The 23841-nt window shown below is 39.0% G+C and overlaps 1 protein-coding gene across 1 annotated transcript in view; it reads right to left on the reverse strand.

The window, feature by feature from the left end:
• Positions 1 to 23446, reverse strand: part of LOC115770181 (nuclear hormone receptor FTZ-F1) — a 41755-nt gene extending 18309 nt beyond the window's left edge. Inside the window, exons 1-2 of the mRNA XM_030715342.1 lie at positions 21583 to 23446; positions 19519 to 20807 (exon numbers count right to left, since the gene is read on the reverse strand). Of these exons, the coding sequence (XP_030571202.1) occupies positions 19519 to 20668 (1150 nt within the window). The 5' untranslated portion in view covers positions 20669 to 20807; positions 21583 to 23446. The remainder of the gene's footprint in view (positions 1 to 19518; positions 20808 to 21582) is intronic.
• Between the last annotated feature and the right edge of the window lie 395 nt (positions 23447 to 23841).

The following is a 23841-nucleotide window of genomic DNA, read 5'->3' on the forward strand; positions in this document are numbered from 1 at the left end:
ACCACAAAATAATTAATACAAATATTATATATTGATATAATTTGAAAAGCAGACAAGAGAATTGTGTTATTGTTCCGATTGCATATATATAAAGTATATATATATATATATATATATATATATTCAATCAACGACATATCCTTTAAATGCATGCGAGAAAAATACCAAAGCTCATTTTAGAAAATGTCTCAAAAACAAAAGTTTTTCATCAAACAGAAACAAATTTTTAGAGAGATTGTTCCTATTGGGGTTATCTCTAGATTATAATAAGAATTACCTTATGCGTAATGCCATCTGTTTGTAAATATGCAATCGAATTATTTTTTGAGTACTTTGATGAAAAGTTTTCTTCTAAAAAATTGATACTAGGAAAAATAACCCAAAATTCCAAGTATTTATAAAGCTTTAAGGTTAAAGGGAAATGTCAAGCATCTAAAAGAAATTTCCCTATTCCCTTTCGTATCAATATAAATTTAAAGTCCTGGGATATTTGATATCTCAGCAGAAAGGAAGTTTTAAAAATCGTAAATTTTCCCAATAACTTTGCGTGTTTATTCCCTATGGGATCAATAAATATTTAAAGTCCTGGGATATTTGAAATACAAGCAAAAAGGAAGTTTTAAATATTAACATATTTCCCACTAACCCCATTATCTCATTGAGGATCACATAGCATACGGTTAATTTCTCCATTATCTGGTGCTCATGCATTACAGTTACATATTTTTGTAGCTTTGCGCTCAATGCATCCTGCTCAGTATCTGCCACAAACAAATTTCAAATGAGGCAGGTCACTTATTTGACAGCGGGCGCGCGTCTTCATCATCATCAACACGATCAACATCATTATCGTTATCGTTAAAGTATCGCTGAGAAAGAAAAAACAAAGCAGAAAAAAAAAACAAACACACACACAAACACACAGCGACGACACCAGCAAAATTACAAGCAGCAGCTAAATTTAGAAAACACAAAATGTTTCATGCATATACATATATATACATACACACTCATACGTACATGCATATATCCACAAGCAGCAGCGTGTGTATGTATGTATGTGCACACACATACATACAGTGTGTGCTCAAAACTCAAACCACAAAACTAACAACAACAACAACAACAACAAGCAGCAACAAATGGCAATAAAAACCCAAAAACATTTTTAAAAAAACCAAAAACTCGTCTTAACCTGAAACGAAACCTTGTAACATTTTTTCCTAGCTTGGCGACGCCGCTGCTGCGCTGCTTCTCAAGCTTAATTGACGTGCCGGTTTACACACGCTGGTTGGCAACGAAGCGGGGGACGTTTGAAGTATAGACTGACGCGACACTGCTGCAACGGCAGCGAATGCAAGCGGTAGCAACACCATAAACCAATACACACACACATACACAAGCACAAGCGTTAGGAGAGACCGCCAAAACGCTTGCTAGTTTGCTTGCTCTCTCAACGTTGATCACTTTTGCTTTCAGTATGAAATAATCGACAGCGCCGTCGACGGCGACGTTGACGTCGACGCCAACTTGGACAGCAGCAGCTGAGTGGCGAAATAAATGAGAGCGCACAAACAAGTTTTCGCCCACATGCTTCGGCGTCGCCCATTGTCGGAAATGGAGCGCGGCGAGAGGCAAGACAACAGCATGCCGAGCACTCTCGCTTACGCTGCCGCAGTTGGCTCGTTGCTCGGCTGCCGCCGCAGCTCTGCCGCCGGGGTGCGCTTTTTGGGGCCTGACGCTTGCGCTTGCCTGGCATCGTTTAATAATGTAATAAGTGAAAGTGTAGCGCGGTGTGTGTGTGTATGCGTGTGTGTGTGTGACACCGCAGTCTCTGCTGGCGTTCGCTGCCACAGCTGACCTACATTTGCTGCTGTACACATACATATGTACACACATATTCAGGTCTATGTTAGAGAGATTAATTTCGATTTCGTTTCATTACGTTTTTATGCTTAGGCTCATGCGAGAGACACTCAACGTATGTGCTAATAGCTGGGCAGCAGTCAGAAGAGAGCGTAATGCTAATGCTGCCAATGCTTAATGCTGTGTATGTATTGTAATGCAAAACTGTTGCCATGTTGATCCAAGCTGACGACGATAAAATACTCAAACTGTGCGTGAGCGTGGCGTGCGGCCTGCGGGGCGTCTGGCAGAGCAACAAAAAATACCTTAGGATAGGCTCAAACTTGACTCCGTTTTGATTGGCTGCCTTTTGCCATGCCTATGCTTTCCATGTTAATGGGTCAATGGGAAATTTAAGCGAACGCATCTGTTCTTAGATTCTGTTAACATTCGTACATCTGTTTCTAAGCACATGTATCTTTGTACCCCAAATAATCAAATTAAGTAAGCAGGCTGGTAGGCTGTTTAGTGTCAGTATGAAAATGTACACCTGCCAATACCCTACATGGCTTGCCCAGTTTCTCCAGGGCATGCTCGAAAGTATGCTCTACTTGAGCATCTGGCTCTAAGTTGTCTTTTCAGTCTTAACTGATTTCGCAAATATCAGTCGAACCTACCTCACACTTTTCCACTCAACAAGTGACCCATTAACCCAATTGTTTTTATCAGACTTTGGCTGTTGCTAATCTCTGCCTTTTTTTTTATAAGCCAACAATAATAACAACAAAAGATGTCAGAATTTGCTTGATTGTCAGAAGTTGCCCTAAAACTTAAGCACAAAAGTCGCAAAATTGAATTAATAAAAAACAGAGTAGAAAAAAAGAGAGTGGGGTGTATACAACTACCTAATGCTCTGTTAACACTGTAAAAAGTGATTAAGTCAGAGATAATCTGATTGTTTTTTGTAATGAAATTCTATTTTTAATTCTTATTGCATTTGTAACTTTTGAATTGTGACTAGGAAATATCGCAATATTGCAATTTGTATTAATAATACAAGTTTCAATTGACAATAGCTACAATAACGGAAAACCCACGTACCTTTGTTAATTTGATGAACAGAGAATTACAAAATGCTTACAATGCACAATTAAATCAATATAAATATATGAACTATGAGCACATTGATAATACTCGACTGGAAGATACCCTGTCAGAAAAGCACAGCTACCTCAATTGATTTTTGTCCAGGATATTTTACTTAAAATTTGTGTCAGATGTTTTTCACTTTTTGCCGTAGCTCTTATAACTTCCCAATTGGAACGACTGACGCGCTTTTTAATGCTGATTAGAAAAAAATAATCTACTTTTTTGTGGTCAAAGATGTCTTCTTCTGCCAAATGCTGTGATCGTTAGTTTAGATTAGATTAAAGCTTCCAGAAACTAAACTTGGTATTTGCGAACTCGAGGAACGCGAGAATTGGGAGAAAGAATGTTTATGGTATTCCGTTAAAGTCCTATCATAACGGTATATTTTGATCAACTTTTGATTTTCGACACACAAATAAGAAACGACATTATTTCACCTGTGCAAGCGAGCCATTAGCTTAGTGTAATACCCATTATATGTGCATACAGGGTATATTATACAGATGAATGCATACACCTATGTGCATATATACATATATTTAATTTAATAAAGCGATGAGACGACTTAAATGAGTTGTGCGGCCCGCACAAACACAAAGAGCACAGAAGCTACGAACAAAAGAGAGCGCAACAAACAGCACGGGCTATGCGATTACAACAGCAACAAATCAAAAGCTTGCTTGATGTATACCGTCTGTGGGCGGGGGGAGGTAGGAGGTGTGCTGCTGCTGCTGTTGCTGCTGCTGACGCTGTCGACGCTGACGTCGCTTCTGTTCGTAAACGTTAACGCTGCACAACATATTATTCAAAAAACCTTGACACACTTTTGTGCGCGCGTCGCACACACACACACATACATGCAAACGGTGTATACAGCGAGAGATACTCGCCCAGGGACGGTTTCAACCGCAATTCGCCGTCGCCGTCGTCGTCGTCGTCGTTGCCTTAGCGAGGAGGTCAGTTTAACGAGTACGTTTGTGTGCGCGTGTGTGTGCATGCATGTGTGTGAGTATACAAATATAGAGTGCAATTCTGAGCGATGCGCAATAAATTGCATTTTGACTCACAGCAGCAGTCCCCCTCGTTGCCCCGCCCCACGACTCGCATTTATTTTGTTGCAGCTAATTAAATTAATTAACGCATATAAATTATACAATATTTAAATTTCTTATATATTCATATTAATATGCAAACATGCATGTGTGCATATTATTTATAAGTACTCGTTGCAATTGGGGCCAGGCACAACAACAAAACTCACGTAAATGGGCACAGGCCACACACAAATCAAATATGTACACATACATACATATGTACACACACACACATGCATTTACTGCTTTTGTAGATCGACGCATCAACATTTTCGATAGCTCGATTTGCCATTTTCCGTCTGTCCATAGCGTAATCGTAACAGGTGCGGCCTCCGTTTTCTGCAGCACTCGCACTTTTGATTGTCTCGTGCTTTTTATTGTTATTGTTTTTTATGTTTCACTTTGTTTTTATTTCGCGATCTGTGACCAAAATTACTATAACAGTTCTTCTTCGTGTTTTGCTTCGCGATTTGCTTATGCCGTAACATAATTTCGGCCTTACATATGCACATTCATACATACATTCACACACACACACACACACACACACAATTGCGATCCTTTTATACATATATATATTAAATACATGAGCCTGCAATGTAACATTTGCATCAGATACGTTAACATAACATCTAGCTGTTAAGTAAACAGCGCTTGACACAGATTTGATGCATAAATGTTAATGCTTTAAATCAAGCTGTTATGATAACAGAGTTCGAAACAGATTTTATTGGAGAAATGTTAATTATTTAAAATAGGGAATGATAAGCTGTTTACATAACTTCACACTGTGGTGAATTTATTATTTTTTTGAAATATGTGTCGTTGGATTTAATTTCTTCTTTGTCCATATAATGTATTTCCATTGTTGATCAACATCTATAGTCCGATTCGATCTAGCTACACATCTGTCCGCGCATCTCGTCATTCTCTAGAAACGCATCGCGATAAGATGGGGAATGTTGCTTTTTGTAAATCAGGCGCAGATCAGGTATATTTTACATTTTTTTGAAAAAAAACAATTCCTCTTTGTTTTCCATTAAATTTCAGCGTATTTTCACACCTCCGCAACCTCCGACCTACATAATTCTCGCCATATGATAATTGTTGACTAATTCAACGCAATCGCGATAAATATTTCATTTTCTTTCTCTTCTCTCTCTCCCTCTCTCTCTCTCTCTCTGTCCTGCACTCTCTCGTCCGCTTCTGTATATCAGTATTATACTCAGTATTTATTATATTTTTCCCTTTTTGATATATTTTTTTTTTTTGCAAAGCACACACACATACACACACACACGCACACACACACAAAAGCAAATGCACGACTGCAGCAATTCATTTAAGCGTCTGACGCGCTCGTCAGCAGAGACAACGCCGTCAGCGTCGGCGGCGCTGCGACGCGTCGTCGTTGCAGTTGACGAGGCTCGAAACTAGGTCACGAGGCCACAAAAACAATTGCAGCAGCGTTGGCGGTGCCATGGTGAGGGGCGAGGGGGGGGGGGGGGGCAAAGAGAGGAGGCAGCTGTAGGGGTGTAGTTCCAGCGACGCTGAGTGCTTAAAATGCAATGCGCGTTTTAGTTGGTCGAGCGCGCGGGAACAGTTACAGTTGCGGGGTGGCTGCGTGGGCGGTGGCTGGGTGGTTGGGTGGTTGGGTGGTTGGGTGGCTGCTTGGTTGGTTGGCTGAGCCAGTGTGCCCGTATGCGCATAGACAAATGAGCTGCTATCAGCTGGCAGGAGAAATGCATAATAATGGCAGGCTAGCAGGCGCTTGCTGTTGGGTGGCAGCAGAGGCAGGGAGCAGGGGGTGTCAAGGGTTGTCAAGGGGGGGCGGGCGCCAAGTCATTTCGTGCATTTCTCGCTGGACATGCTGTGGAATCCCACAGCGACTCGGCGACTTAATTAAAAAAAATATTTCTCTGTCCTTTAGTCAGACTCAGTTCTTTAGTTTAAAGTAACAGTAAAAACTGTTTTATGGCCCAAAATGAGTTGGTTTTTTAAAAGATTAAGATAATAAAAATGATTGCCTATATATTTATTTATATTTGCCGCCAACATATTTACACATTGCACAACAAATTCGCATTTATATTTGTTATTACTTAATTCTAAAAACAGCTTTTCTGGTGGGCAGAGCGACCCGGCCTACAAACGCTTCTTACATTGTCTCAATACACTACAATTTTACAAAGTCGAGTATATTTGCTTCGTACAAAAAAACCAGCTAACGAGAGCTATTCAACATATATCTGTATGTTTGTATATCATGCATATCCTCTTTACTTTTGTTCCACATGTAACTTTTCTTGATGTTTTTTTTTTGCAGCTCTTTTCAATAATTATGGTATATAATGTTGAAATCTATAAATTAACAATGGTAAAAAAACTGTCCTTTGTTATATAAAATATATGTATATAGAGGCAAACAAAAGTTGCCGTGCGACTCGGATGTGTATTATCTATTGGTAAGATAGTCTTATCAGGAAAACAGAAAAGTTTTTCATGGAATAACTTCATTTTCGACCAATTATTCTTACGTCAATTATAGTCTTTAGAACTTGGAGATTAGTAGAAACATAAAAACATCCCGCCAAACAGACTTATGTACATACATTTCGACTAGGCTGTTAATATATATCAGTCTATATACAGAGCTCCTTATAATACCCTCTCAAAGTAGGCATGAAGGGCATGCATATTAGTCCTTAGTTAACAAAGGAAATTACAATGGTAATCTTATGTTTTATGTAACTACATGCTAGACAATAACGGCCATAAGGATAAAGGATTCCCTAAACTTTTCCTTTATCCGTCGATCGCGCAACAATACTCAATTGCCCAAAGATCTTATATCTTTAAGATATGAGATATAGACTATAGTCCAAAGCTGACTAAGCTAAAGAACTAGCAATAAAATAAGACGTGATTTCACATCCTGAAACCGTTTAAACAAACTTAATTTGATGTATCTAGCTCCTGTACTCTGAGCATATTGCCAAGTAAAGGAGTTCGATTAAACTCTTATCTATAAGAAACTCATTTCGAACATTTGAAACCCAACTTTCAATATATTTTCAATAGTACAGGGTATACGCAAAATAAAGACAAAAAACGAAACTAGTCAACAGCCAAAATTGTTATTACGGTGCAACTTTAAATCTCTAAGAAGCAAAAAAGACAAGACAAAAAAAAAACTAAAATATATAAATATATATACAAAATAAGACTAACAAATAAATGAAAATTTGCTTCGTCTGGCTGCTGAAAACGCTGACGTCGCTGCCGACGTTGGCACAGTTGTTGTAGTTGTTGTTGTTGTTGTTGTTGTTGTTGCTGGCCCGTTGTTAGATATGGTGACCCACTAACCTACTTTATTCAAAACGTTGAAGCTTTTAACGTACACACGTACACACGTACACACACACACACACACACACACACACACACACTCAAATAAAAATGTATGAATGTATGTTTTTTTCTTCTTCTTCTTTTTTTTTTGATTAAAATTATATAAACAAAGTGGAAATATTCAACAACGCAATCGACACAGAAACAAAAACAAAACCAACACGAAATAATGAAAACGAAAACGAAAATGAAAAAAAAAAGCTAAAGATACTTACAAATGTCGCGCTGTCTCATTTACTCTTGCACTCTGCGTAAGCTTACATGCACACATACATACATACATACGCACATATACATGGGCTTATGTTAGTTGCGTAGCGCCATGCGTAGAGAGGGGGAGTGGCATACGAGCACTGAAAGCTTTTATACTCTAGCAAAGGGTATCATAGGTTTTTGAAGATATTTTGATTATACTTGGCGTAGCATATGGGAATAGCCCTACTCTGTCATATGGCAATAGATCGGAAAATAAGTTAATTTAATTTAAGAAAATATCTGGCTGCATTCCACAAGAATATTTTGCCGAACAATAATTTCTACATAAGCCCGCTGTTTGGCTATTCAGAGTAAGGGTATTCAATCTGCGCCTTACATATGTTAGCTGTTCTTTCTTGTTTCTTTGTTGCTTTGCCTTGAGCAACACACAAACCACAACGAGAGATTCCCACACGGCGACGCTTCGGTGAGCACACACACACACATATACATTTATATATAATAGGCAAAAAAAAACACAAATATACAAAACAGACACAACTCACGCCTCGCACGCACTTTACACACACACACACACACACACACACACACACACACACACACTCACATCTATTCAATGAACCTAACCCAACAAAATACACCGAAAATACCTCGCGCGCACACACACACACACACGCACACACACCCTCACATTGACAGAAGCTCACGCACATTGTTACGCTCTTAAATGTCTCTTCACGCTGCCCGCCGTCGCCCGCTTTATCACTCTTTCTGATTGTGCGTGATATTTTTGGAGGTTGTTTATTAAAAAAACAAAAGTGCGCCAGTCTACAGTGCCAGACTAGGAGATACTCTGCAGCGAGTTTTATACTTAATTTCTTAAGCCTGACACTATAGAAAAATAAATGATCGAGGAAAATCTGATCAAAATTTAGTATATTATATATGGTATGATACGAAAAATCCCACATTTATCAATTTAGGGAAGGTATTTATAATTATTAATATCAAATTTTAACTAACCATAACTTCATTACATGCTTAATCATCCTGATTACAAATATATCTTCACAAATTGAATATACCCCCTTTTAATCAATGTCAATGACTACAGGGTATAAAAAGCAAACAACAAAATGTGCGCCGCATGCACGATCTTTTGCGTAACATTGTTCATTCAAGACACGCACTTTCTTTAAAATACTATACCCTGTACACCTAATAAATATGTGAATAAAAGGGTATAACAAACTAGTTCGATTGCATCTGCATTCTGATTTCGAATAGATAATCAGGGTGTTAATATGGATTGACAAGAACGATATCTACACTAGTTCAATTTTCAGCTAATTTACTAAATTTACATTATTTTTTTATACAATTGCAGGGTATACTATAATTTGGTGAGAAGTGCGACGTATTGGAGAGGATATCTCCCGTTGCCATTAATATTTCTAAATTAAGAGCAAGAAGTTAAGATGCAGCATAGAAAAAAGGAAAATACATATTACATATTCTAACATATATCTATCCAACGTAATATATCTATCCACATCTATTTTAAATATATATGTACTATATATATTATATATATTCCAGAATTATGCTTGAAAGGACTCATGTGTGGCTGATTATCTCTAAAGCTTGGACAATGCAATTTGGCTTGCCAAAATATTATTACCAAACATCTATTTAGTCAGCCAAGTCCAGTTAGTTAAAGCTGGTTTAAGAGGCAGCACCCGAATATGCTAAAAAATTTGTTTACTCAAATATTTGATCGATTGCTCCAATTATAGAAGACAATATGATTCCAGCTATACTATATTGTAGTCAGACGCCGATATAACCGAAAGGAATTCATCTCCAATTCCATAAAACCCATAACTGTGCATAGTTACATCGAATCGTCTTATTATGCGGATCAGGAATACATATACACATATACATATACATATACACACATACATATATACAATATATATGTGATCAGCCAATAAGAATCAACATAATTCGGCCTGGAATTTCCTACTCAAGTTAAGCCCTTTGCAGTTAAACATGGGAGTTATTTTAAAAGTGTTTGCGTGTGTGTGTGTGTGTGTGCCTGTGTTTTTTTTTTTTTGACAGCAATTGTTATTACAATGTTTTAATGGCTGCCATGATCTAAATATTCCAACTAATTACATATTGTGCAAATAATTCGTTTCAGAGTATCACAACTCGGCGCACAGCACAACGCTGCGTATGAGTAATATTTTGTTGTTTTTCGTTATTTGACATCGCTTATCAAGTGGCAAACAAAACGAAGCGTCTTAAAATTGTTATGCTTGTTTTTTATTTGCTTTATTATTATTGCTGACCTGCCTTGCGCTCACTCCGCGGCCGCCAGCCAGCTGCGAGAGCGAGACAAAAACTTGGCCAAGTGCAGTAGGCCATGCAAATGCCAAAGTAGGTCATCTATCAAAAGCGCACGCGTATTTCAATACGCTGCGACGACTATCAGCGGCAGCAGCTCGGCAGCGCCGCAGAGCCGCCGACAGCCGAGCAGAGTGCCCGACCTGCAGATACCCTGCATGCATAGCTACATGTATAAAGGATCTCTCTGCTAGATTGAGATGTAATATTTGCTGTCTGGTAAGCCATTTTATGTTAAATTATCAATAAATACTCAACATATTCGAATAGATTACCAATTTTAGAAGACAATACCGACTGCGCAATACTCTGTTCGCGGTATGAAAACAAAATGAAAATGTACGAGTGTGATTTAAGGAATTGCGATATATTCTTATTATTGGGAGCACGATTGTAAAAGGATCGCATCGAAAGTTATAGATTATTATTATTATTATTAGAAAAAGTGGGCGTGGCTAAAATACTAAAGTACTTTTTGTGAAGCGAATTTTATACACTAATAAACAAAGTTTGGAGTTTTGCTAACTTTAAAAGCGAGAAAAACATTTGAGCAAAGTCCACTTCAATTTATGTAGAGATTTTTAAAGGGAAGAAGGGAGGATTTATAATTTTAAAAAATAAATAAATTGTCTAAAATGAATATTAGCAAATTTTCTAATTATTCACAAAGTTGCTTAAATATTTTGAGAATTATCAGAAACGATCATTTTCTTTTTAGCTTAACGCACGATTCATAGGTATATAATATATATATAAGCTACAGACGATTCGAATCAAATTTGTGGATTTAAGTCAAATTGATAGAGATTCAAGCAAAACGGACAAAATCGTTTTTATTGATTTATCGATCATTTTAAAGGAAACTTAGAATCTTAAAGTTGATTGTATCTTATAACATGCATTTATGCAAACGTATGTAATTACAGTCCAGTTCAGGCAATAATTGTGATATTTCCAACATCTAGTTATTAGAAAGGAAGGCATTTGCCCATTCATTGATTTTTATTTAGCATGACATACAGAAAATATTATTCAACAACAGAAATTTTGTGAATTTTACAACTAAAAAACCATAAAGATATATTTATAAAAGGTACTGAAATAATCTAAAAACTAACAAAAAGTTCGAGAGAGGACAAGAGATGTAATTTAAACGAGATCTGTTAATAAGTAGACAAATTTGAGGTATGTAGCTCTTAAGGTCCTTGAAATCTGCCTCGAAACGAATTAACGTAAATACAATATTATTTATTCACAATGAGAAGAACAAGCGACATCTGTTTGTCTAGGCGTATGATTGGAACGATCTCAGATACAAGATAGGAGCTTAGATAGGAACTTTTACAAAAACATTTCATTCTCAAATACATTTCATATTTGATGTATCTAGTTGATGTACTCTCTGGCAAAATAAACAGATTAGTGTAAAATCTCATTGTCATTTCTGGCAAATATTAAATAAATATATTGTAAACAATAATAAATTATATAAATATATTTCCATAACAAATAATGCTCACATTTCGAATACCCTCTGCAATTGTATCAGAATATATTGATTTTACGTCAGAGTAGTAATTATTTTTATTGCAGTTGATATTGCATATTTGAACATATTTTTGATAGTGTGGCAATTATTAGAGCTCGACCTCCCCACCCCACCCCACCTCCCCCCTCCCCTTCTACTGCTGCGTTCTGTTCCCAACTATTGATTTCGCTTGCCAAGGCACATTGCTGTGTTCAGTCGGTGTCGGCCCATTTTACCTGAACTGCGCTGAGCTTTTCGCCGGCAAAGCTCGCTCACGTGTTTGCACTGGAATGCATAGGCTATAGTATAATAGTGGCATATATGTGTGTATGTGTGTGTGTGTGTCTGTGTTACGGCATGTGTAAATATAGCTTTTAAGCTGTTTATATCTGTATCAGTTTTTGCTATCTCTATTGCGTTCGTGTTGTGTGCTTTGACTGAAGATCGCTGCAGTTTTTATTCTGCTTTGCAGCACACACTCACACACACACTCACACACACACTCACACACACACACACACACACACACACACACGCACACACACAACTAGAGCGCACAGACCCAAAGCCTAAATACAAACAGAAGCACACGCACCCATTGAGACAGACCAGGCACACACGTACGCACATACAGACGCACACATGCAGTGTCAAAAGCTCGCCGAAAAGCTCTGCTCGTGTGTACGTATCGACTGTACGTAGTATGTGTGTGTGTGCATTGCCTGCGTACATGTGTGTGTGTGTGTGTGTGTGTGTGTGTGTATTTTAACTTTTTTCCAGTTTAAAAAAAATGAGCTACAATCATTTCTGTTGCTGTGAATGGCGCGCAAATTGCGAGCCGACTTTGCTGACTGCTGAATGCGCTACACTCTTACGCACACACATACATATACATGTATATACACAAAATACACATCTATGAATAAGAATTTTGAAAATGTAATACCCTCTGCAAAGATATAAATAAATGGCTCAACTATTCCTCAGGCAACTTTTTCGATTAATGTTTTGGTTCTTGGATAATCAGGAATCTTTTCAATTTCAGTTTCAAGCCGATTTGTTGGCTTAAACACACATTTGGAGCCATGCCCAGTTTTGAACTAACTAATAGTGAATTGTCAGTGCTTGCCATCTATTAAAAGTTATCAGCTACACGCGGCGTATACGCAATATACAATTTACAAATTGTACATTACGTATACACAGCGATAACCAAAGATAAGAGCCAAACATATAGCAGCATGGACTAAAAGGCGCAAAAATATGTTACAACGCAGTTGTGGGCCATATACATGCATACACACATGCTAAACAACTAAAATGTATGGAATGTATACATATAACATACAAAATCACAAAGTTAAAGTAAATATAAAAGAAAAATTAAAGATACTTGATCTATTCTAGAAGGAACATGTCAATTTTGTTGACTCTAGCTTCTAAAACCCTCCAGAATTAAGATATCGATTTTTATCGATTGCTTGGAAACGGGACAAGTTATCGATTAAAGGAATTAAACTCATAGAGCGCGGTCTCTAGGTGGACTACTTATCGATTGTTCGGAAACGAAACAATTGATCGAATATCCGAAGGAATGTTAATCGATTGTTTGAAAACAGAGCAAATTATCGACTATGGCACACAAGCTGCGCGGACACTAAGAGGATTGCTTATCGATCGCTTAGTAATTTATCGAAGCAAATAAAGAAGGACGGACAGACATAAGGACATGCCTGAATCGACTTGGCTAATGATGCTGGCCATGAATATATATACTTAATGAAAGGAGGCATCTCTCCCTTCTCCTTGTTAAAAAATAAAATCCAATCTTAATAGTTGGAGATAGATTTACAAGCAATTTCCATTGTATTAAAATTCCCAATTTGTATACCCTTTGACTGTTAAAGACTGAGACAAGAAACGGCATCAATATTGTTTGAAGTGAGCTGCTTTAAGAAATTCTTTTGCTTGTTTTAGAACACCTGCGCACCTTCTTCCATATATTGTTTGGGTCTTTAATATTTTTGCTGACACCAGCAATAAATAATATGCATTCAATTTGTGAACTGCCATCATCAATGGGTTATACATTTCGTGTCGAAAATATTATACCATCTGCAAGGGTAAACAAATTCTAGAAATATAACGTATGCGAATATAACTAGGTCAGGGTGCAGGCCGCCATTTACCCACACTCTTGAGCAAGTGCTGGGTGCACGTAAAAGAGAGGGAGACAGTGTGTGAGAGAGAGGGAGAGAAAGAGAGGGACTGGATGCAGGCAGAAGAGAGCATAAGAACAATATAATGCGCTTTTTCAGCTACAAAAAAAAATAACAAAAGTAAAATCAATGCAATGCAAGCTCACACTCTGCTCTCTTTCCCTCTCTCTCTCTCTCACTCTCTCGCTCGCTCGATGGCTGCACCCTGGTGGGGGGTGGGTCATATCGCAATTACCATGCACAGCTAGTGCATGCTGCGCAGTTGCCGCCCCCAACTTCCCCGTCACCGTCACCGTACCCATTCCCAACCCCCGGCTCCAACTACGTTCCCGTTGTTGTCGTCGTCGTCATTTGAAATCTGGCACAGGGTCAACTGGCGACCCATTAGCACACTTTTCCATACAGCCCCCTCCCCCCGCATACAGCGCGTGCCCCTCACCAAGCGGCAGTCGGCGCATCGAGACGGCAGCCACTCAGCCAAACTCTCAATGGCAGTTTTTCTATTTTTGAGTTAAGGTCAACAACAAAATGGCCAATGCAATGCGAGAAAATCGTCAACAGCAACAACAAGACAAACGGACAGACAGTCAGAGAGAGAGAGAGCGAGAGAGAGTGGGGGGAGAGAGAGGGAGGGAGAGAGACTGCAACAATAACTGAATACAATTTAAATTGCAATACCCGCATTCAAATCTGTTTTGAGAAATTGCATATTCCAAAGTAAATAGATAAGAGCTATAAATAATACTTGATCGTAGTATAGTAAAAGCTGACCTTTCAATTTATTAACAATAATTAAAATGTCTGCATTGATCTTTTGACGAACTCATCTGTAGAGCTCAATCCTTTAAATCGCAGTCTGCATTCCAATCTTCTACTATCTAATCTTTATATATAAAATTAATATTCCTTTTACAAATACGCACATTTTCCAAGTTCTAGCTTTAAAATGGACAGTTGATAAATTTAGAAAAAACTATATATATTGCAGTAGCACATAGTTTAGTAATCCTGATTTACTTGTTTATTAGTAAGTATACAAAATTGAATTAACTCAATTTATTTTTATAAGATCGATGATGATGTTCTTATCGATATCGATAAGTGCAAACACAACATTTTACTAATTGTGAATTACTAGTGTATTAATAAACATAGTTTAACTTGTTTAACTTAGTTGTAGCCTTAATCAATGCAGTTTTACGACTCTCATCGAGATTGCGATTAGATAACGCCAACTTTAGTTATCGATATCGATAACTTCAAGTTTAGCTACATGTTGCCTCAACAGAAAGCTACTGAGCGCCATCTATCGACAGCAATTGCTCATAACAGGCAAAAGCCACTAAGAGGACCCTTGACGGGAGTGCACGACTAACAGATACCTTAAGTCTAGCGCCGAACTAAGCTGTTTGTAACAAACATTAGCAGCTTCTTTTTTAGATACATATATATATACAAAGCAATATATTAATATTATATAGATATATTCACTCACGCGCATTTGACGCATGCTTCTTCTTTCCCAGCCCATACGCTATGGGAAATGCAGTCTTAACACATATATACCTATATCATTTTTATCCTACTCTATATGATTTGTGTTATAGGCCCTCTTTAACAGCCCGGAGATGATATTTTGGCCCCTTAAAAGTGCATATTTCCCCCTTGCCTCCCTCTAACAGCCATCTTCTTAAAGGAACTCCAGCTGGATGCATATCTTAGCAGTACTTGGGGGTCAAAGTTTATCACATAGTTTTCATGGGAACCATTTTAAGCAGGGTCAATTTAGACCAAGGTATGTTCTATGCGACTGGAGTGCTTTGTACCTAATTAAATTTTTAATTCTATTAGGCACAATTAATTAAACAATTTGCCAAACACTTAACATTTGCAAGCCAATAAAATGCAGGTTCGGTAAATGCTTTTATTATTGTTTTTTTTTCTTTCATTTTTTTTATTTTGTTCCGATTGAACGACTTTAATGGCGTTGCACCTTGAAACATTATCTGAACTCTGAATAATAAACATTGCACAATAGCATTTAATAAATACGTATACTAAATAAACTTTTCAATGTTGCATCCTTGATGGTATTTACAATATTTCTGATCGCTTGACTAACGCCAACTGTATTTCAATTACAATTTGCGGTTTACATTTGAGGTTTGAAATTGAATACCGAACACAAGAGAATACTCCACACACAATGCAATCAGTGTGAATGACCATTCTGGAGGATATGTCTAAGCTGGGGGACTCCAAATTGTTGGCCAATTACTTCAAAGTTAAATAAAATACATATTTAATCAACCATATGAATACCCCTTAATAATACGAGGAACGAGTTCTAGAACTCTCGCTATAGAATACAAAATATCCTCCAATCTGGAGGATATGGCTAAGTTCGGGGACTTCAAATTTTTGGCTAATCACTTGAATTGGGAATAAATTAAAACATATTTAATCAATCATATGAATAATTAGGTATAATGAGGGACGAGTTCTAAAATTCTCGTTTATAACAGATCAGCTATGGAATAGAATATATAGAATATGCCAGAATTCTGGAGGATATGGCTAAGCTGAGGGACTCAAAATTACTTTAATATAGACTTGAATACATTTTAAATCGGCCATATAAAGATTTGTGTATTGCGAGGAACAAGTTCTAGAGGTCTCCTTTAAATAATCCCTAAGCTATAGAATAGAAACTTTTGATAAGCCCATAATTATAATCATTCTGAAGGATATATCTAGACTGGAGGACTACAAATTGTTGACAAATTAGTTTAATTTGGAGTAAAATACATATTTAATCAACCATAAGAATTCCTCGTTATGATGAGAAGAACGAATTTGAATACGAATCCTCGTTTAAATAATCCTTAAACAGCCCAGCCTTAGGTATCTTAAAGCCGATTTGTGGCATTTGCATTCATAGACTTTAAAGCTGCAGCCACGTGCCAGACTTAAATCAGACAAAGTTGCAGCCACAATTTGCATAGTTCGACCTTGCCCCAATTGGGGTATGCAACGTACAGCAAATAAGGCAGCGGCAAGGACATGCAACGTTGTCCTTGACAAAACGTCTGGCGCGCCGCTTCAGACGCAACATTCGACATAGAACCTTGTAATGAATTTACAACACAGAGGAGAACAACAACAGCAACAATAGCAACAACAACTATGCGGTATCCCCTGCAATGTCATGCCCCAATTTGCGTCGTCGGCGACCTCGTTAGCTATTTCCAAAGTGCAGCAGAGGCAGCAGCAGCAGCAACAAGCGGCTGACTTTGACCCATTTAAATCCTTTGAGGTAAGCAATAGACGCAGCGCGGTTATCGAACGCCTCAGTCAGCGTCGACGTTGACGTCAACGTCGGCGATGGCGACGCAAACATTGCAATTATCTGTGTCAATGTCAGCCGGCGTTGCAGTGGGCGGCGACGCGGCGTTAAAGCAACTGAGGCAGAACATAAAGCTCGAGAGTGCAAAGCATAGACAGACCAACAGAGACGGAGACAGAGGCAAAGGCAGAGAAGGAGAACAAGAGCAAGAGCGAGCGAGAGAGAGAGAGGGAGAGAGGGAGAGCGCGTGCATACTGCACACACGCGCCAAACGTTTGATGCGGCTGACGGGTTTCGCTTGCCGCGGCTGATGCACACACTTACACACACACACACATGCACACACAGACACGCACACATTCAAATGTGACCGTCAATTTCTATGCAATTTCACTGTATATGTGTGTATGGTGTCTGTGCGTGTGTGCGTTCGCATCCTTGTGCCCAATCTCTAATGCATTTTACAAAACAGCACAAACAAAAAAAAAAAGAGCAGCAGGCCTGACTCGTAGATACCCTGCAAATACATATGCAACTTTACATGCTACAAATGAAAGGCAAACGTTTGTGCATTTTGTGCGAGAAACTGCTGTTCGAGAGCCGTAAGTGTATAATGCCTTATAGTCGTAAATGCCCATCTTTTGCCCACTTTTAAAGGGTATTAATGCGCGACGTGCGCTTGACCCAAATTCTAACGCACGGCGACCTTGCTCCAATTTTAGCTACTCGCTCAGGATTGCAGCGACGCCCCTGCACTTGTGGGTATTCCAATGCACATGCTTGTTAGTATGCACATACACACACGCACACACACAACACAACATGCAGCATTGAAGGTCGCCAAAGTGGGCGACGCGACGCGACGCCTGACATTGCTGAATGTCAGCCGCAGGCAGCAGCAACAATAACTAACGTTGTACTTGCAACTCGCAAGTGCGTGCATTTGCTGACGCAGCGGCATCATCCGAGACGAGAGCAATAAATTAAGCTGCTCGGGTCGAGAGCACTCGACTAGGCGATACCCTGTTCGCTGTGCTATATGTAGTCTCGATAAATATCGATGTACATTTGAAGTTATATATCTGAGCGCGTTTCAGCGCGATTGAAACTTGAAAAAAAAACGCATCTTCAACATAATTTATATATGCTTGATCAGTCCGATAAATTGAGCTGATCTAGCTATATCCCTCAATATAAACGCGTCGATCTGGGAAACTACAGAAACTACTCTACGAATTTTACATGTGTTAAGATCTGCATCACACGACAACCAAGGTTTTTTCTCTTTAATTTTGTCTACAACTCCTCCCATTTCCATATAACCGATAAATATCGATTTTGAGAGTATCTGAGATGTTTTGCTTATTAAGTTTAAAGACATTCGTATGCCCTTTAGAGGATATTATAACGTTTTCATGAAATATGTAAGGCCTAGACGACATCTCCGACCCCATAAATTATATATATTCTAGATCTGCATTATCAGCTGAGTTGATATAAACATGCCCGTCTGTCTGGCTATTCGTTTGTCTCTTTTTGTATGCAAACTAATCTCTCAACTTTAAGACTATCGTCTTGAAAACTATCGTTTCTCTAGCTGTTGTATGCCGTACATTATATATTGGAACCATCCGGTTCGAGTCACTATATCATATAAATGTAATGGGAATCATAGGTCGAAGAGTAGGCTTTTGAATGCATTCTTTTTTGTTTGTCAAGATATCTTGAGCAAATTTGGCATTTAAGAGTTGTACCATGTGCCCTAAGTATATGCAAAATCTTATCAATATCAGACAACTATATCATATAGCTTCCATAGGAATTATCTGCAGAAACTAATATTAAAAGGAATTTCGATTTTTGTAAAAGTTGCTTCAATTTGGTTATGTTTCATGAATTGTAATTGGTTGTTTGTAGAATTATACTTCGTTTTTTTTTTATTTCATTTTATTTAGTATTATTTATTATTTTGGAAAAATACTCCTAGTTTTAGTATTTTTTTTTATTTCTTTAATGAATAGATATCTTCAACTTTTTTGGTATTTTTACTTCAGTTTTTCCCCGAACTAGCTATTTTGCTTGATTGTTCACGTTCTCTTCTGTTTTGATTTATTTATTTGTTTTACTTTGATTTGAGTGATAATATATTTTATTTGTTTCATTCCTCTTCTAATGTTGCACGCATTTGTTGCACTTGCAGCTACCATCTTCAATGTTGCACACACACAACAGAATATTGCCAACATCTTAGGACTTATGCGAAACTAATCAAATTGGATAAAGGATATGTCTACTTACCCCCTTGATCGTCAATCTCTAGGCCAAATTCATCCTCCGACATAGACTCATCCTCGGAGCTTATGTTGGAGCCGCTGAGATTGCCCGTCTGTTGCTGTTGTTGTTGTTGTTGTTGAAGATGTTGCTGTTGCTGTTGTTGTTGCTGCTGCTGTTGTTGTTGTTGTTGTGTTGCATTGTTGCTGCTATTGTTGTTGGTTTTGGCGGCAGCACAGGAACTAGCCGCCAGCTCCTCGATGCTGTGCAGCGATCTTCGATTGGCAGTGCTTGTTGATGTTGCAGCTGTTGCAGTTGCAGTTGCTGCTGCTGTTGCTGTTGCAGTTGCAGTTGTTGTGTCAGCCAGGCCGTTGTTGGCAGCCACAACCGCATCCTTGTCGCTGCTGCTGGGCACCACCTCGAAGTCCAGCAGCTGGGCCGTTGTGGAGCCGAGAAAACCGGATGTGCTCACCACGGCCGCCGTTGCTCCGGCTCCGGCTCCGTTCTCCAACGGCTTCAGCTGATGATACTCGACCGAGCTGGTCTTCTGCAGCAGCAGCGGATCGATGCTGCTGAGTGTCTCGACGCTGGCCGTGTTCTGGTTGCTGTCGCTGTTGTTGTTGCTGCGATTGTTGTTGAACAGAATGTTGGCAAATGATGACATGGAGACGGATTCTAGTATAAGCGGCCCGTTGCCGCCGCTAGATGGCGCTGACCCTTTGCCATCCACATTGTTGTTGTTGTTGTTGTGATTGCTATTACTGTGCGGATTGGGACTGGCAAAGATGCGCTCGCAGAGTCCGCTCAAGGAGACGGCGCCATCCAATTGGCTGTTGTCGATGGCCTGCAATGAGCTAAAGCTCTCAACGGGCGGATTGGAATTGGAGTTGGGCAGCGCGTCCTTCTGCAGCTGGGCATAGTTAATGAATGGCAACATTGGTGTGCTGCCCGCGGCGAGCATCTGATCCTTATGATGATGTGGCAACACTGGCTGATGCTGTTGCTGCTGCTGCTGCTGCTGCTGTTGTTGTTGTTGCTGTTGCAGGTGCTGGTGATGATGATGGTGATGCTGATGCTGATGATGATGATTGTTGCTATCGTTGTTGTTGCTGGCCGCATAGTTGGCAATGCTGCTGCTGCTGCTCTCGGCCAGCAAAGGTACATTAAAGGTATCCATGTTAATACGTTGCGTAGTATTGTGATGTACTTTGACTTGTGTTGTTTTCTTTGTTTACAGTTATTAGTGATGCTTAAATTGTTGTTGCAGTTTGGCAGGTAGCTTTAGTAGTTGCAATTACTCACAAATTGTCTTCCAGCTGCAAAAAGGTCAAGCGAACAACAACCACGTTAGCAAAGTGTAAAACAGCAAATAGAAAAGAAAAAAAATAGATGTGACCGGAGGGAAAAAAGCTCAACAGGATATGAAGCTAAATATAAACGCAGCCCAATATTGTTCTATGAGAGTCAGTCCAGCAAAAGGGAATTTAGGTCAAGGTCAAGTTGTCGTATACCCACAACTTCGAAAAGCTTTAAAGCACTAACAGACGCGGCGCAGCTTTAAAAGCTTCGCTAATAAAATGGTGCATTATTGTTAAATCTTAACTTAAGATTCGAAATATTACAAATTATTGAATAATTACTTGGTTTTACTGTAAGTCGACCTTTCCTTTTTTACTACATAGCTATCAATTACTCTTTTCCCAGCTTTAAAGCCTAACTATGTTAAAAGAGTCAAATTTGTAAAGGTTCCAGTTACATTTACTCCAATTAGAATCCCAGCTTGCAGTTATGGCTTTTTCACCACTCACCAAATCCAATCAGCATTAATCTTTACAAATTTGCTGTTGCTTCCACTGCGCACGGCTTATTGGCAATTCCAGTGGTTGGCAATTCCAACTGGAAGGCCCTCAAGTAACTTGCACAGATCTTAATTAGCTACATTCAACCTAACCCTTGCCATCTTTGCGTCTTTCCCTGCGAAGTTGATGCCTAAAAAGCTCAGCCCAACTAGACAAAAGATCCGGGACAGTTGACAGGGGCGGACAGTGTAAGGGGCGTGCCAGAGCACAGAACGATGAAGCAAAAACGTACCTTTCATGCTAAATAAAATAGCAACAGCAGCTGCTACTGCTGCTGCTGCTGCTGCTGTTGCTGTGAAGTCGGCAGCGACAGCGACGCTGTAGCGCATGCGCCGCTACACCGACAGCGATCACAACAAAGACGCGCTGCTACTCCGGCGGCTCTTGGGGCGCTCGATTTGGTGTGCTTTTTCTTTTTGTCGTTCTTAAAACCAGTTGGGACCGAAAGCAAAAGTGCTATTATTGCTGTTGTTGTTGTCCCGTTTCGCCTGCCTTCTCTATTTGTTTGTACACTTCACACGGTTATTCGCACAAAGAAGAAGAACTATCGTGATTCATGTTGCCCCTGTAGCCCTGTTCCCGCTACGATCAGCACTGATGCAGTTTCCGCCTGCGCCAGCAGCAGCTGCGAAGTCGTCGTCGAAAGCTTTTTCAGCATATTTTTTATTTTATTTTATTTTTTTTTTTTTCGCAGCACTCACGCACACAGTTGCGCGCTCACTCTTATTATTATTATTGCTGTTGTTGTTGTTGCTGTTGCTGCTGCCGTCGCTAGTGTATGTTCTTATTATTTGCGCTGCGCCAATTCTCTTGCTATTTCTTTCTTTCTTTTTTTTTCGTTTTCGCTTTGCCTATTCGCTATTCGCTTTTAGTGTTGTCTTTCGCACATGGAATTTGTTTTTGCATGGCGGCAACGGTGGCGTCGGCGTCGGCGTTTGCTGCTTCCTCCTATGTATCAAAAACAGCAAATTTATTGCAATTATGCCGAGCCAGACGACGAAAACTTCTTGCACAACGACAACGAGACGACGAGAAAGACGAGCACGCGCAACAAGCGAAAAGCTCTTCCTACAAAAACAACAAATTGCAATTCCCTATTACACACGAACGAACACACATGAGAACAACGCGCACTTATGTATATACATACACTTATACACACACAATTACGACCATTTACTTGTTGTTGCTGTTGCTGTGGCTGGCTGGCAGGGGGCGCTCTACTAATTTTGTTGTTGTTTTAGCTGCTCTGCTCCAATTCTATGACAGAACAAAATATGTATGTGCATACATATAGTACGTAAACGTGTGCATACATATTTAGGTATGTGATAATTTTACAAAACTTGCACTACCGTTATTGCAACTTGCTTTAGCTGTGGCTGCTGCTCACGCATATACACATACACATTTTCATCTTGCTTTTAAGTTTTTAGTGGCTTTTGTTGTTATTGCTGTTCTCGAAATCGTAATGCTCACACTCACACCGTTTGGCTTTAAACTTCACTTTCCCTGCCGCCGACACACGCCACGCTATTTGAATATAGTTGCTTTTACTTTCTTTCTATTTGTTTATTCCGATTTTTTCGGGAAAACTATGCACAGCACACAACACACGCAAAAATTAGGTCTGTAGGCCAACACAAACGGGAACACAGTAAGAGTAGCAAAGTTGTTGGCGTAGGTAGAAGAAGAGGAAAGCACACACGCATACACACACACACACTCGCAAGTACGCAAAACACACACACACACATAGAGAGATAGACAGATCGAGTGCGACGCGGGGCCAAGGACGTGTAAAGGCAGGCAGCAGCAGCGACAGCGTCAAAAGTATTCTTGGCCTTTAAACGAGCATTTGAAGAACAAGGACGGCAATCATATGGCAAGCAGCGCCAGAAGCTTTGAGCTTAAAGCAATTTTGCACATCAAAGCAACTGTGTGCAAGGGCTGAATAGCTTTTTCCTCCAAACGCCAGCTATCGGGATAAATTTGACTTGTTAATAAGCGCCATCTATGAGAGCTTCCCTTTAACGGTTTCAAGTTTTACGGGCACTTTTGAATTATGTGGCGCAGTGTAAATTAGATTTTAAGTAAAAACAAAAGCAAAAATATTAAAAAGACCTTAAATTCTGGTCGATAATAATCTTTCAAAATCAGATATTTTTCTTATGGAATAACATCTGCTTAAACGGACTTTTTGTGCAAACTTCAAATATGAATTAATGCAAAATTCATTTACTTGACTTGGAGAAAATACTTTGCAATAAATAAGTTGAAAAGGATTTGATTTACGATCTTCGAAACACGAAAATTTAAAATATTTTATTGATAAGAAAATAGTTTGCATTTCCGTTTATTTTTGTTATTACAAATTACGTTTCTGTTTTATAAATATAATCATTGAACATTGTTGCCGTTTCTCATTTACAATACAATACACAATACACTTACAATTATATACATATATATATATCTATATATACATGTA

The sequence above is a fragment of the Drosophila novamexicana genome, unplaced genomic scaffold, assembly GCF_003285875.2.
Source record: "Drosophila novamexicana strain 15010-1031.04,08,12 unplaced genomic scaffold, DnovRS2.1 tig00004555-arrow-pilon, whole genome shotgun sequence".
Lineage (NCBI taxonomy): Eukaryota > Metazoa > Arthropoda > Insecta > Diptera > Drosophilidae > Drosophila > Drosophila novamexicana.